Raw genomic sequence first — 14,199 nt, forward strand, 5'->3', positions numbered from 1 at the left:
AAATCAGGTCTTCCGGGCCACTACATCTCGGAGCTTAGGTCCCGATGCGCAGAGTGAGATTCCGCACAAACTGGCAGACTTTGGCCTTAGTCCATATCAGCGAAGGCAAACCAAGCCGTTTGGACGCGAGCCGTGCTCTACAGAAGTAAAGAGGGCCCTGCTCGCTCACTTTGACGAGATACTCGTCGAGGTATTCGGGGCGCCTTCCGATGACGAAGCAGGAAACTGACAGCGAGCTGGAGTCAACGCGCTCTCGACTAAATCATCTCAAGGCAACGGAGGTGGAAGAATGATAGGCGGGCAGCGTGAGTAGAGTACCGCAACAGAACTAAGGTGACACTCCGGGGCTGCGAAAAGATCCTAACGAGAATCAGTAGGCAGTAGGTAGTAGGCAGTAGGAGGTCGAGATCGAAATTGAGCTCCTGTTTGTCTGAGCTGCCTCCATTGAGCGTTGACTGCTCATTCCAATTCTGCTTGCTGTAGGCGAGGGAGTGAATTGTCGCTCATGCAGCTCGTGTCTAGGATTGTCTAACAGCGGTTAATTGAAGGAAAATTTTCGACGGGGGAGTTCTTGAACTACGCGGGACGGGAGATAGCGGATGCAGGAATTGCCCAGTTGCATCTCAGGTTATTCGCTCTCTCTGGGACCCAGCAGCGGTTCCGCGGCGGCGTCAACGGTGTTCCAAGGTTAGAATCGCTGAGGCAAAAACCCCCTCAGCCAGCAGCCAAGCTATCGATCAACGAGGTAGCTCTACCCGGTGGAAAAGTGGCCTGATACAAAGGGTCATGCGCGATGGATATGGGACACGTAGATCGATTTTATGTAATCCTTGGCTGCCTCACCAGAATCGCTCGGTCATCCGATTGAAGCCAGGAAATCGCTCAAATTGGGGTAATAATCGATATTTCTGGCTTGCAGAGTATGGCAGAGCGATACAGAGTCATCCCATAAAGTTATTATCGCCATAGTGTAGTGTACAGTCCTCAGCGAGCTTTCTCCACTGCCGAGGAGCGAGGTGCTCCTCCATATACGCCTCCATATCGGCGTCGCTCTGCCAGATTTCCTGTATATATTTGACGGCGGCTTTCTTGCTTTCCTTGCTCGCAGAGGTGACGTTGTAGTTCGCGATAAAGCCCTCAAGTCGGCCAAAACAGTGCTCAATTGGGTGTAAATCTAGAGACCACGGCGGGTGGTCTGTGAACGCGATATCGAGCTCGTCAATTATCGCAGCGACGTATCGGCGAGCTTTGTAGTGGAGGCCAACGTTATCCATCGTTAAGTATACTTTACAGCATGGATTTTCAGCAGTAATATGGGAAGAGCTGCTTCTTAAGTATTTGCTCGGCGAACCAGATAGCGTCCATGCCCTTGCCGTCGACGTTGTATGTAAAAATCTCATGCTTAAAGAACTGTTTAGGGCTCCGGCGTTTCTTGAGACCCTTCATGCCCTTGTGGCCAGGGTGGCGACTTTTGAAGTCGCGATTATATTTATCGATTTCCTCGTTAAACGCAGTCAACTCTCTGTATTCAGGCGTCGTAGGATCGAGGGCAGCAGCTTGTTTACGCTCAGCTTCAAGTCGGGCTTCTTCGTTGGCGGCGATAACCTGGCGTTCGAGGGTTGCAACTTCGCGCTCATCGGGCAGCGCCCATACAATACATGGGCGCTTGTAAGAGCAGCGTACGTAGAAGGACGTCGCGGCGCAAATCATGAGGCTGAATTTAGGCTTTTCAGTGTGTACGGCGTCCTCGTTTGTGTTGAATTGGTGCCCGCGCGGAGCGCTCACCTTCTGCTTGCCACCTCGAATATTGGCGCCTCCAAAGCCCTTGGAAGTCTCATCGTATGAGACAAATATAATCCATGGATAATTTAGATTAAGCTCCCTTATTAGCCACTTGCTGTAGTCAACCCGATCGTCCTTATCGTCTTAATCTAGGGCTGTTTTCTTGGGTCGTACTTTACGAACGATCGCGTATGGATGGCGAGCGTCGCGGTGTTCGCGGGCGACCCGTTCGACTTGCCGCCGATTAAGGTCGCTCATCCCCAGTTCTTGAAGCGCTGGACGAGCTGCAACATGTTGTTTCTCCGTTTTATTGTCCATAATAGCCTTTCTAATTAATAGCGACTCCTCAGAGCTATTGGGGACCCGGGGGGGCTTGCTAGGGCGGGCAGAATCGTGCGGAATCGACTCGAGGAGCTCAGTGAGGCTGGCGGGCTCGCCACCGGCGCGTTCGACGGCGCGTTGCCATATATTGCTGGCGGAGGACTTTGGGATGCCGGTTTTTGACTCTATGAGGCGAAAATTAGCATTGTCAACCTTCCTGAGCGTGATAACAGCTGCCTGCAGCGTTGCAGCGTAATCGGCGGCCCCCGGAGGGCGCGTTTGGTGGTTGTGGGCAGGCATGAGAAAGTGAGGTGTCGAAAACTTCAGGTTCAATTATCGCGAGTTGCCTATTCGGGCAACGTCTATTCCTATCTAGGTACTAGCGCGGTCGCTTGACGGCCAATCAGAGCCTTAGGATCCGTCCAGGGCCATCACCGTATCGACCGTATGTCCCATATCCATCGCGCATGACCCTTTGTAGAAAGACGATAGCTTTTTAATCCCTCCATTCGCGCAAACCGTGGCATCGGCAACCAATCAATCCACTGAACTACGAGGGCCATCCCAAGCGCTCAAATGCGGGGTCCGCGTGGGACGCCGTTCGCCGTTCTCGAGGCAGCGCCATGCGTCAGATGACGTATGCATCTAGGGTCGGCATGGGAATGCTGGTCGAAAGATGGGAAATTTGGCCGCGGAGATGGAAAAGTTGGCAATGCAACATGGAATTGTTGAGAATTGCATGAGCGACGATCACCCACGTCTAATAGGCTGGAGGAGCGGCTCGGTAGTGACGGGCTAAGGAGGATTCGACCAACGCAGCCGTTTGTACGGGTCATCAACGCGGCCGGCGTCGTGTCTCTTGCGTGGGACTGGATTCTGAACGTGCCGCCCCCTGCCTTGTCGCAGGGTACAATATGTGGTAATCGAAAAGTAGGCCACCGCATGCCACGTTCGGAAGGATCCTAAACTCGGATTACAACGGCTAGGCCTGGAGAGGCTAGGGGGCAGCGAGCAACGACAACACCGGTGGCGATGTTCGTGCATCGGCTCGGATTCAGCTCGCCTATCTGCAAAAGGGTGACAAGCCTCCGAGGCTCAATTGCTGATCCCGAGGCGGAGGCGAGATGATGTCCGCCACTCCGAGTATCAAACGAGCTGGCAGTGTGAGGGTAGGCTTTGCCGTTGCCATATGCACGCCCTGGTGGCGATGGTCACGACTCGTGCATAAAACCGACAGAGCAGCAGTCTGTCCAGACCGAATGGGCTGAGGTCGTGATTCGTAAGCTGTTAGCTGTGTATGGAGAGCGTGGGCGAGGTGTGTGCTGTGAGACCGCCTCACGGTGGTGCGGGGCACGATACACGGCAAGACCGTTGTCCACAAAGTGTGTGGAGCGCGCCGCCGGAGCGACGTTACCGGCGAGGAATAGCTGCTTCGGTCATATCACGTAGAAGGGCATGATGTCCACCTTGCACACTCTTCACGATGGATATAGGTGGCCCATAAGGAAGGTCACGTGGACAGTGCGGTCGCCTCGGATGGGAACCACGGAAAGCCGGGCTTGCTGCATGCCATCGAGATCGAGATGGCAGCGTCGGACGGCAATATTTGTCGCAAGCGCTGAAGAGTAAATCCTGTTTTGCGCATGCCTGTGCCTTCTGCGTCTCGAGCAACAAGGGCTGCCGGCCCGCTGATTGGTCGAGCTTGCGAGTGGAGCCGGTGACGTCACACGCCACTGCCGATCGCCGATTGCAGGCCGCTCATCGGTTTCCTAACAATGGCACTTTCGGGAATGGGAATGTGGCAGAATTGCATGGCGCATGCGCCCCTCGCCTTAAAGCCCCTCGTTGGCCCGTCCTGGGTTGTCGTCTTTTGATTCCCTTCGGCCTCCTCTCGTCAACGTTGCGGCACCGTGCTTAACCTCCAAACACTACATCGGCCACCACACACTTCCCACCTGGCCTGCCAGTCCTTGTTCCCTCTGCTAATCCAGCCTCGCCCCCACACTGCACATTAATGGCAATGGAGCTCGATACCAGCGGCTTCGGCGACTGGGCAAACGATGCCTTTGTCGCTCTGAACAACGGCGGTATCACCCCTTCATCGGAAAAATGGGCGGCCTTCAGCAGCAATCCGTCTTTCACCATTCCACCCTCCCTCCTAACACAAGCTTCCATTGAGCGCTTTGGCCAGATCACACCACCCGACGAGCTTTCGCCCGCGGAGAACTGCCACGACTCCGCAAGGGAAGGCTCCATCCCCATCGAGCAGCTGAGGAACGAGGCCCTTTGGCCGGAGCATCAACTTCAAGCTCTGCAAGACTATCACCCACAGCTCGACTCTCCAGAGCAGTCACAGCCGCAGGCCCAAGAGCGCTCCCCCAAGCGTCGCCGCACGACGAGGGAGGCCGCGGCCAACCAGACGCCGGACCACCCCGCCTCATCACAAGCTCAACCGGATGCCGCCAACCCGCAACCCCCTAAGCGGAAGCGGGGCCGGCCCAAGTCGCAGCCCCAGATGGTGGAGGCCTATACAGCCGACGGCTACCCATTCCACGTCTCTTCGGCCCGACAGTCGCACCTCGAGAAGAACCGCGTTGCCGCTCACAAGTGCCGCCAACGCAAGAAGGAGTACATCAACGGGCTCGAGGCTCGCGCGCGAGACTTCTCGACGAAGAATAAAGCCCTCAAGGAGAACGTGGCGATGCTGCGCGAGGAGGTGCTCGAGCTCAAGAACGAGGTGCTGCGGCACGCCGGATGCGGCTTCTGGGCAGTGGACGAATACCTTGCACGATGCGCAGGCGATCTCTTGGGCGTTCAGGCGCCAGATGGCATGCCCGGATCAGGATCACGCAAGCTGAGCCACACGCGGAGCCCGACTTCTGCCCTGCTAGAGCCGGCAAAGCAGCGCGAGTGCAGCGCCGAGTCCCTACCTAGCCAAGGCACCACGAACTCACCCGACACCGACGACTACGGCGGCCTTGAGCTGCTGCAGGACACCGACGAAGAGGAAGAGGGCCAAAGGATATGAGCCTTCCTCACCCGACTTGCCTTGGCTGGCCCAGTTTTCCTTCAATTCACAATCACGAATGGTCGAGACGCGTGCGGAGATGGCCTTTGTTACGACCGAATCTATGATACCCACCCTGAATATTCCGATTCCGCAAAAAGTTCCCTTCGATTCTCCTTTCAGCACCTCTTACCCTTCGTGGCTTGTGTTATTTCTTTGGCATTTGCTGCGAAGACCGGCTGCAAGTTCGGGCCGTAGCAGCCATGATCTCATGATATTGGGTGGGGTAGGACGGGATGAAGGCGGTTTGGCGATGCGCAAAGCATCAGGAGGATCGAAGTCAAAACGAGTGGATTGGATTGGCTTCCAGTTTGCTCAACGAGGTAGCTGCAATTAACTGAGTACTCCAACTCGACGCCATCTGCCTTGTGATTGTGTGATGCCCCGCTCTTCGAGCAAGTTCTTTGTTCCCCGCTCCACTGCACACTGCATCCGCTTTCAACTAACAGCGACGACGCCGAGCGAATGGATTACACTCATTCAAGGAATACAAATCCGTCGAAATGGAAATCCGCTTCGTTAGAATGTCTCAGCCAGACATGAGGCACCGTACCAGGCATGACAGCTCTCTCGACAGCGCGCAATACCTCTCCGCAGACAAGAACCCCAGAGTAGTCCAGACCCCGTAGACCGTTCGGAGCCCCGCTGCGAGACACCACAAGTCCCGACCCAGTTACGTATAATGTTGTCCCCCGGGCTCTTGTCCCGGCATGTGATAGCGCGCGCGCCGGAACCTCTTTTCCGGCCAATCAGCAGCCGCCGGCCCAATGTCCTGGGCATCGTCAGCAGCTAGATAATTCTTACACGAGTGCTAGCGAATTAATTACACACTAGCATGCCCGAGCATTGGGATTGAAGCGATGCAAATAGGGAGATCCTGGCCGTTCGCGGGGAGCTGATCTGCCTGCACAGAAGAGAACCCTGTCTCTCTGGATGTCTTGCGTAACCAACCAGCCGCTTGTGGCGAGCAAGGAATGGGGCATTGAAGCTTTGTTGTTGTTGACGTATGTTCGTTGCAAGTCCTTCGTTCGCCCCTTTGCTCTGAATTGATTGAATCGACGAATCGGATGCGACACCGTTGGCCTAGCGTCACTGGTTTGGATTGCCCATTTTGCCATGCTCCAAGTGCGAAAGTTGTATGTGTGACGCCGTTTGATTATTGAGGCTTGAATGGGAGTGAAGCATGTCCATCTCCCTTGGCTTAGCTGGCGACTAGTGATGGCCGGGTCCTACTATACTCTACGTTTGTAGTGGTTACGATAGAAAAGAGATAAGAGGTAATTTAACGGAGTGCGAGATGAGAATGTGGGAGAATGATATGAAGGAAGAGAGAAGGATCAAGGTACCTCCCATTTCGATGCTGGACTCGTATCCTACGAGGCCACTTCCACCTCATCATCTTCCACCTCGCCACGCATAACTTCCCCGCATCCTTGGCCTCATCAATCACAGTACTTCATCCGGTAGCACAATCCCTAGGCAGTGGCAATGCCGTCCCTCAACCTCCTCGGCCCCACTGTTCTTCTCCCCATCCCCATAACCTCCGCTACCTGCAACATAACCCCCTCTAATTATTTATTGGTGTCTGGGGCGGCGATAATGAGAGCAATATGGCAAGGTGGAGAGTCCGGCCCTCTCTTGCTTCAACATACTGTGCGTGTTCCAAGTAGACCCAAACAGCGCTTACGGTGGAATACGTTACAATGCTTTCACACTTTCTTCATGGCTCCCTAGTCAAGCGCCGCGGCTCCGGCTATGCTCGATGTCGATTGCGTATTATTGACTAGCAAGAGAAAACTTGTCCAGGCCTCTCTTGACCTCCTGCGGTTTACGTGAGTAGCCAGCCGCAATCGAAGCAAACCCGTTCGCCAAGGGCCCCTCTCGGCAATGCAAGGCTTGTATCCGCCACCCGCAACGTGCGATAGCAGGGTATACCTACTGGGTAACCTTCAACATACACCGCACCCAAAAAGGCAACTCCAGCCAGTTACCAACCCTTATACCCGGCCCAACGGAACGCTCGGTTGCCGTAAAAAGTAACCTGCCGGCTGAAAGATGTAAGATGCCATCATCGAGGACAGGGAAGACTCGTTTCTTCGGCTGGACTCCGTGTCTCTGGGTCCCGGCGGCGACAGATGATGGCGAAAGCGACAAGAGTAGTGCACGTGCAATCGCGTTCTTGGATTAACGTCTTGCTGCTGGGAGCCTACATCATCGCAGGGCTGATGGGTCAGGCGGAACCGAAGGAACCATGCGCGGTATCGCAGACATTATTGAAGCAGAGTCATGTTCTGAGCAAGCCGCATCCTGGTTTGTATGTAGATCGTTGAATGCCCAAGTGTCTTCGCCGACCTAGACCTAGTTCGGAATAGGCTCGGGTGACTTGCCGAGGTCACTTGGGCAGGGGCAGGCTTCAACCTTCCCTGAGGTCTCACCCTTCCACAACCTCTCCAGGAGCCGGCATGTAGTGTTTTCGCTATTTCCCATCCCCCTATCTGTGCCTCGGCGCGTCCTCTTTCCCCACGACCAAGATGATAGCAATAAGGCCCATCAGACGCGCTTTACCATCTAGAGTGCTGTGGGACAGGGCTGGCTCATGCAGCTCATCTGCAGCCGCAGCCACAATGGCAGGCTACCTGCGGGGTCGACTTCAGCTTCAGCCTTGCGAGAAGTCACCTACTCCAACATCAAAGAGCTATAATGGAGCCGCTCGCGTCCTTGAGCCTCACTTCGAGCGTTATCCAAATCGTGGACTTCACTGGGAAGCTCATCTCGAATGCCAAAGAGATATACCGTTCTGCCGATGGGACGCTGGAGTCTTGCCAGAATCTTCGTCAGGCCGCGCAGAACTTGTCGGAGCTGTCTGCGGACCTTTACAGAAATACCCCGAAGAACCAGAGGCTGAACAAGTCCAAAAATCTCAGGCCTCGTCCAGAAGATGTAGAGGGTCGGCCGAACGGACTAAGGTCCAAGAGGAATGATTTGGAGCTCAGCAGTGCCGATGAACAGCTTCTACGGCTTACTGAAGACGCAAGAGAGCTGTCTCAAGGCATCGCAGATGCGGTGCACAAGACGGCTGCTTACGGCGATCATAAGACTTTCTGGAGTATTCAGCAGGCTTTGCGAGCGGTATGGAACCAGAGAAACTTTTCTGCGTTGGAAGCTAGGCTCGAAAATATCCGGAGGCAGATTGATACTGCCCTCCTTGTTTCCCTTCGGCATGTCACGATCTTTCGCTCGCGGATTTATCCTAATCGAAAGCAGGGAGTGGCTGAATCGCCCTCCGACCGATCCAACGACGGAGTTCACTATCCAAGAGGACTTGCATGCATTCATGGGAGACGCGGAACAGCGTCATTTTGAACTATTACGCGTTATTGCGAACAGCAGCGGGCGCTTTGGAGACCCGGTCGCTGCCGGTCAAATCTCTTTAGAGTTGGATTCGCTAGCCCAGGCTGACTCCCTTCAACGCTTTTCCCGGATCATCAACGCCAGGCTTCGCTTTGAGGATATGCCTGACCGTCTCGAAAGTATACCAGAAGCTCACCGCTGCACTTTTGCATGGACTTTTGACCGACGGGGCACCTGCCCAGGCGAAAGGCCCTGGGACAGCTTCTCGGACTGGCTTGAGGATAAAGAAGGAGACCATATCTATTGGATTACGGGTGATGAATTGCGCCTCCTTTGTCATTGTATAGCACACTAACTTGGAGCAGGCAAACCTGGGTCGGGTAAGAGCACATTGATGAAGTACCTCTATCATAACGACCGCACAAAGAGCCACCTTGTATCCTGGACCGGCACACTACCCGTGGTGCGCGCTGGGTTCTTCTTCTAGAACTCGGGAACTGCCATGCAAATGTCCCGACTGGGGCTCCTGTCGACCCTACTTTACGAATCCGTTCAGCAGTTGCTGAAACAGAACCCGGTCTCCGGTATCGTCTGCAGGCTTTTCCTGAGCGCTGGGAGCAGTTCGGTGCTTTTGGCGGAGGTCGCCAAGGCTTCAAGTGAGCTGAGCTGCATCGCGCCTTCAATCTTTTGGTTGAGAACGACCAGTTACGTTTCCTTTTCGTAATCGATGGCTTGGACGAATTCGATGGCGACCCGAAGGAACTCGTGGACTTTGCGATCACTACTTCCAAGCACAGCAATGTCAAAGTCTGTGTTGCCAGTCGTCCTTGGCTGGTCTTCGAGGATGCTTTCGAAAAGAGTCCGAGTCTGCTCCTGGAACACCTAACTCGGCAAGACATTTATAACTACGTCACGGCGAAGTTCGATGTCAATAAACACTTCGCTCGGCTGCAAAAGCGTGAGCCGCGAGGTTCGCAGAGCCTCATTCGCAGCATCGTAGAGAAGGCGTCTGGAGTCTTTCTCTGGGTCTACCTCGTCGTGGAGTCACTCTTACAAGGCCTGTCGAATGCCGACAGGATGTGCGACCTTCAATGCCGCTTGGATGCACTTCCGGCTGACTTGGAGGCCCTATTCGAAAAGCTTTTGAACAAGCTTGACCCAATCTACTTCCGACATGCCTGCCAGTTTTTCCGTCTTCTCAGAGAGCATCCATCTGCCACCATTCTGGAACTATCCTTTGCGGACGACGAGGACGCCTCGTCTAGCATGGGTGCGAAGAGGGAGCCACTTTTTCTTCATGAAGAAAAGGAGAGGGTAGGAGAGATGATAAGACGATTGAAGTCACGATGCAAAGGGTTCTTGGAGGTCGACGAGCCCCTCTTGGACGAAGACGATGATGGCGGATCCAACTACTTCACAAAGCCCGAAAGGAAAAAGATCCGCTATATCCACCGGACTGCTCGAGATTACCTCCATTCCGATGACGTATGGGCTGTGATTATGAAAGCTACTAGCAGTGCTTCTTTCAATCCGTGCGAACGCTGGGCGAACGCATTTCTTTGGTCGTTAAAGACTCTGCGCCCCGGTGCCCTCAAGGACAGGACGATGTGGTGGTATATGTGGGAGCCACTCACCGGATGCATCGAATACGCGCTCCGACTGGAAGAGAGCGATAAAAAAGTACGTTTGACTTACCTCGATGAGGTTGCCCAGGTTGCGGTAGAGTCAAGGCGCACCGCTTGGGAACGGAAGCTCATTCCCATGCCTCCAGGCTACTCTGGCAAACAACCCATGTGCTTTTTGGATATCGCCGTTTGGTTGGGCCTTGACGGGTATGTACGGATCAAAGTGAGCAAGTGCAAGGCGTCGGAGGTAAAAAGAAGCTGCGGGTTTGCAGGTGTCATCTCCAACGCTCGACCCGAGAGTCTGCTTGACGGACGGCCAGCCATTAAACGAGCCCTACTCAACACTGACGTCGGCGAGGTACTTCGGCAACAGAATAGGCCTGTTTCGTTCGGCATCTTCGGCTCCAAACGGAGACGAGAGAGGCCCCAGTTTTTGTAAAAGTCTGGACGAATCTGATGACTGGCTTCTGAGGAATGCTCAAAATCCGGAGTGGCGCTTTCATTCCTCTAGCTGGGAGTTCTGAATCGACTTTTCCTCCATCTCACACCCGAGTCCAAAGGCAAGCTCCATCGCTTATGAACCTCGTCGACTGACAGGGAAACCCTATCGTCACTTACCTCGCCCAGCGGTTCAGCACCCACCCACATCGCCTTCAAAAGTCAAGATTGATAGCGAAACTGAGTTATTGCTTCCCTGGAACAGTAGTGGATAGGAGCTGGGTATAGCGGTGGACATCGTGGGGTGGACGTTGCCCTGCAGCCAGATCCGAACTCGGATGTCCTCACGAACCTCACACAAGCCACACACAGCCACAACGACAATCACCAAGCCATTTCAGGCTCTGAGCTATTCCAAAACACTCCAATGCCCTGATTAGAGTACATTTGTCGAGCTGGACTGCCTGGGCGGCTGCTTCGGTGTGTCATCGGGTGTGCAAGCCAACGCCGGCTTCACTCACGAACAAAAGGTTTTCGTATTGTTTTGGCACACAACAACCTTATCTCCCCACCAACAATAAAACAATAACACTGATAAGCGAACGCTTTGCGCACAACTTCCTCCAGCACTTCCATTTGGTTGCGCTTCTGCCTCATCGTCCGCACACATACATATTGATCAGCGAACCCTCGTAGGGCGTGATTCGACCGACCTTTCTACCAGACTCTCTACAATCCCTTTTCTTGACTACTCTTCTTCGTCATCTTTGAAGTTCCTACAGTTCTCCGCGAAACTCCCATTTTCGCCCTTCCTCAGCACTGTTTCTTGACATCCTGTCCATCTTCGCAGTCCATCACCACTGTCACAAAATGGCTGCGCCTGCTCCGCTTGCGTACGTCCCGCTGGACAACTTTGACAGGAACATGTTCGATCATGTCCTCTCTGATAACGTCGAACGCGTTGCCTTCATCAACTACTTCGACCATGTCAATAGCAACGTGAAGCGACACAAACGCAAGTACCAGTACTATCCTATACAGTCTTCCCCGAAACTAATTAGCTATAGGACCGAGGACTGGTCGCGGGCGCGTGAAGCTTTGGAACAGTCGCTGCCGGTATTGGATTGCTCGTGCAGCTGAGCAGAACCGGATTGGCCGGCTTCCCCAGGTGCAGCACCCCGTTGGCGGCGGCGCGCCACCGCCTCCTCCACCGCCGCCGGCTCCCGTGGTTGCCATCCAACCACCCGTCATCGTCGCCAATATCCCTCCGGCTCCGGTCGCCCAGCCTTTACCCCCTCCTGCTCTTCCTGTCCAAGATTCAGTGCCCCTCGCGAACATACCTGCTCCGCCCGCTGCACAAGTCCATACCCCCGCTCAAAATTCCGATGTCGCCATTGGAGTCGTGTCAGCGCAAGCAGATGAACAAGATCTATCTCGTTCCCCCACCTTTGATAGTGAGGATGATTCTAATGCACGGTCGTCAAAGCGAAAGCGCGATGACGCCGAAGAAGAACATTTGCCTGCAAAGCGGACACTTGTTAGCATCGGGGGAGATCGCTCACCCCAATTCATCCTGAACAACGACCCGACCAACGCCTTCTACCTGCCTCCGACTACGGGCCAGCGCCACCATGTTCAATCGGTTCTAGGAGGTGATTGGCGGTTCGCCAAGCACTTACATCAGTCTGACATGCACCGAAAAGGACCAGGAAAGCAATGGGGAATACCTCCGAGATCTTCCTCCCTGTTTGTGAAGCTCGACGAGACCGGCGCTATTATAGATGTAAGACTCACCATTTCATTCTCTAGATTAGGCTAATTTTGAACAGCGTGCGGGCGTGAAAGCAATTGATACCTCCTTCGAAGATCCACGATCCACCCAGACGACTCGTAGGGAGGTTGAAATCGAAAAGCAGATGAGCCTGGTGCTTCCATCTACCGAGTGCCCCCACATCATCGCCCAGCGGGGCACGAGCGAACGGACTACAAACTTCTCGATTGAGTACGCTAGACCGAATGACAGTGACCCGAGTCGATGGGAGCAACAATACGTATTTACGGAATACGCTCCGCATGGAACTCTGAACGAGTTAATCGCCCGTCACAGCATTTTGAAAACGCCCATCCCGGAGCACTATATTTGGTACACCTTCAAGAACCTGGTCGATGCGCTGATCACGTTGAGAGACGGAATTTGCCCCGAACATCAAGAACAAAACGCCTTGGAGGAGCCGCGCGAGGACTGGCTCCCTATCCTACACCTAGACATTAAGCCCGACAATGTCTTCCTTGGAGGCGCAGACTCGAAATACCCTTCATACAAACGCCCTTTATTAGCCGACTTTGATATCGCAGTTCGCTCAGAACCTAATCCCAAAAAAAGAGAGCAGCAATACGACAGAGCACGTGGTCATGGCCTCTCTGGATGGCAAGCACCAGAACATGCGCACGACTATGTTGGCGACCCGAAATACGAGCCTGCAAAGTGGCCGTTGACAGAACAAACGGACATATACAGTGTCGGCATCCTCATCCGTAGGATGATGTTATGCAGTTCCAAAGACGCCTCGGAGCTGGACCGGATCCAGAAGTTCGAAGCTGAGAACTTCAAAAAGCGACGGGATCCAGTTCCCTTGATGGAATTGGCTCCGCCAGACCTATACAGCGTCGGTCTCGTGAATGCGGTGAATGGATGCCTAAAATTTCTCCCCATCCCCGATGCAAGGCAACCAGGACGCCTTGCCAGACGTACGCTTAAGGAGCTTCGCGCACGCATTGAGCAGAACCTAAACAGACTTGACGATCTGCTTGGAGACCAGGTCACAGCGCCTGATCATCCGAGGACCCACGCACTCCATGTCGATTTTCCACCCGCCGACCAGCGATTCGACCTAGGCAAGACGTTCAAACCCGACACCGAACGTACTGGCCTCAAAATCGGCCTCAGCAATACCGAGGACGAGAAAGCGGCCGCTCGTATGGCATACTCAGGTCTTGTGGAAAGTTGGGACGACCATTCATGTACAACCGCAGAAGCACAGGAGAAAGTGCTCGACACAGTTTACGAACATGCGTACCGAGAGTTCCAGGTAGCTGGAAAGGATCCCAAGCGCGACATCCACATCATGGCTCTGCAGCATGCACGCTCAACCATTCTCAAGCTGATCAACCCCCACGGGAGGTTCCACCAGCTACAGGGCAACAAGGACCCAGATTTCTTTTCCCCGGACGAGAAGCATCTCATCCTAGAGAGCATGGAGAGGCATGCACTCTCCGTCCAAGAAGACACCATGGACGAAGAGTTGGAGAAGGCGTCTAGTGTACTTTGCCATGCGGTACGGTATGGCATGAGGCTGCTCGAGATGGGCGATGAGCCTGAGGACCAGAGGATGGATAGTCCGTCGGAGACGCATATAGGAGTATGGGAATACTTCATTTCGCAGCCGGAGGGGGTCAAGAGGAAGGCGTAGTGGTGTTCGAGTTCCGCAGAGGACATTAAGCCCTCGCCGGTCTCGCATTACTCCGGAAGAGCGATGCGCCTGCAGGCATGTAAAAGTTTTTCTTCGAGTTGTGTTCGATACATTCAATCCAATAGGCTGAAAGGGACCAACCTTG

The 14,199-nt window shown here is 54.2% G+C and overlaps 4 protein-coding genes across 4 annotated transcripts; 3 read left to right on the top strand and 1 right to left on the bottom strand.

Moving 5' to 3' along the window:
• Positions 1-991: 991 nt before the first annotated feature.
• Positions 992-1,809, bottom strand: BU26DRAFT_518104 (uncharacterized protein). Its single transcript, XM_033828733.1, has 2 exons — positions 1,786-1,809; positions 992-1,714 (listed from the first exon to the last, which is right to left on the bottom strand). Exon 2 carries the CDS (start codon positions 1,708-1,710, stop codon positions 1,303-1,305), a length of 408 nt encoding a protein of 135 aa, XP_033686454.1. The 5' UTR covers positions 1,711-1,714; positions 1,786-1,809; the 3' UTR covers positions 992-1,302.
• Positions 1,810-3,987: 2,178 nt separating this feature from the next.
• On the top strand, positions 3,988-5,518 carry BU26DRAFT_518106 (uncharacterized protein). The gene has a single exon (XM_033828734.1). The coding sequence runs from the start codon at positions 4,124-4,126 to the stop codon at positions 5,129-5,131; it is 1,008 nt and encodes a 335-aa protein (XP_033686455.1). The 5' UTR covers positions 3,988-4,123; the 3' UTR covers positions 5,132-5,518.
• Positions 5,519-7,870: 2,352 nt separating this feature from the next.
• Positions 7,871-10,585, top strand: BU26DRAFT_603865 (uncharacterized protein; the record flags this gene model as incomplete). The annotated part of the gene is made up of 4 exons (XM_033835469.1): positions 7,871-8,325; positions 8,435-8,835; positions 8,887-8,984; positions 9,227-10,585. The coding sequence occupies 4 exons, from the start codon at positions 7,871-7,873 to the stop codon at positions 10,583-10,585; spliced, it is 2,313 nt and encodes a 770-aa protein (XP_033686456.1).
• A 728-nt stretch (positions 10,586-11,313) lies between these two features.
• BU26DRAFT_603866 (uncharacterized protein) lies at positions 11,314-14,094 on the top strand. The gene is made up of 4 exons (XM_033835470.1): positions 11,314-11,603; positions 11,652-11,700; positions 11,753-12,367; positions 12,414-14,094. The coding sequence occupies exons 1-4, from the start codon at positions 11,455-11,457 to the stop codon at positions 14,052-14,054; spliced, it is 2,454 nt and encodes an 817-aa protein (XP_033686457.1). The 5' UTR covers positions 11,314-11,454; the 3' UTR covers positions 14,055-14,094.
• The last annotated feature ends 105 nt before the right edge of the window (positions 14,095-14,199 follow it).

Source organism: Trematosphaeria pertusa (assembly GCF_010094035.1).
Source record: "Trematosphaeria pertusa strain CBS 122368 unplaced genomic scaffold BU26scaffold_5, whole genome shotgun sequence".
Taxonomy (NCBI): Eukaryota; Fungi; Ascomycota; class Dothideomycetes; order Pleosporales; family Trematosphaeriaceae; genus Trematosphaeria; species Trematosphaeria pertusa.

What these genes read in the sequence shown, in the direction of transcription:
- BU26DRAFT_518104 (XM_033828733.1), bottom strand. Translation starts at nt 1,710, where the DNA reads ATGATTTGCGCCGCGACGTCCTTCTACGTACGCTGCTCTTACAAGCGC.
- BU26DRAFT_518106 (XM_033828734.1), top strand. Translation starts at nt 4,124, where the DNA reads ATGGAGCTCGATACCAGCGGCTTCGGCGACTGGGCAAACGATGCCTTT.
- BU26DRAFT_603866 (XM_033835470.1), top strand. Translation starts at nt 11,455, where the DNA reads ATGGCTGCGCCTGCTCCGCTTGCGTACGTCCCGCTGGACAACTTTGAC. An exon ending in GTGAAGCGACACAAACGCAA is followed by an intron (nt 11,604 to 11,651) that starts GTACCAGTACTA and finishes AATTAGCTATAG; the next exon opens with GACCGAGGACTGGTCGCGGG. An exon ending in AGACCGGCGCTATTATAGAT is followed by an intron (nt 12,368 to 12,413) that starts GTAAGACTCACC and finishes AATTTTGAACAG; the next exon opens with CGTGCGGGCGTGAAAGCAAT.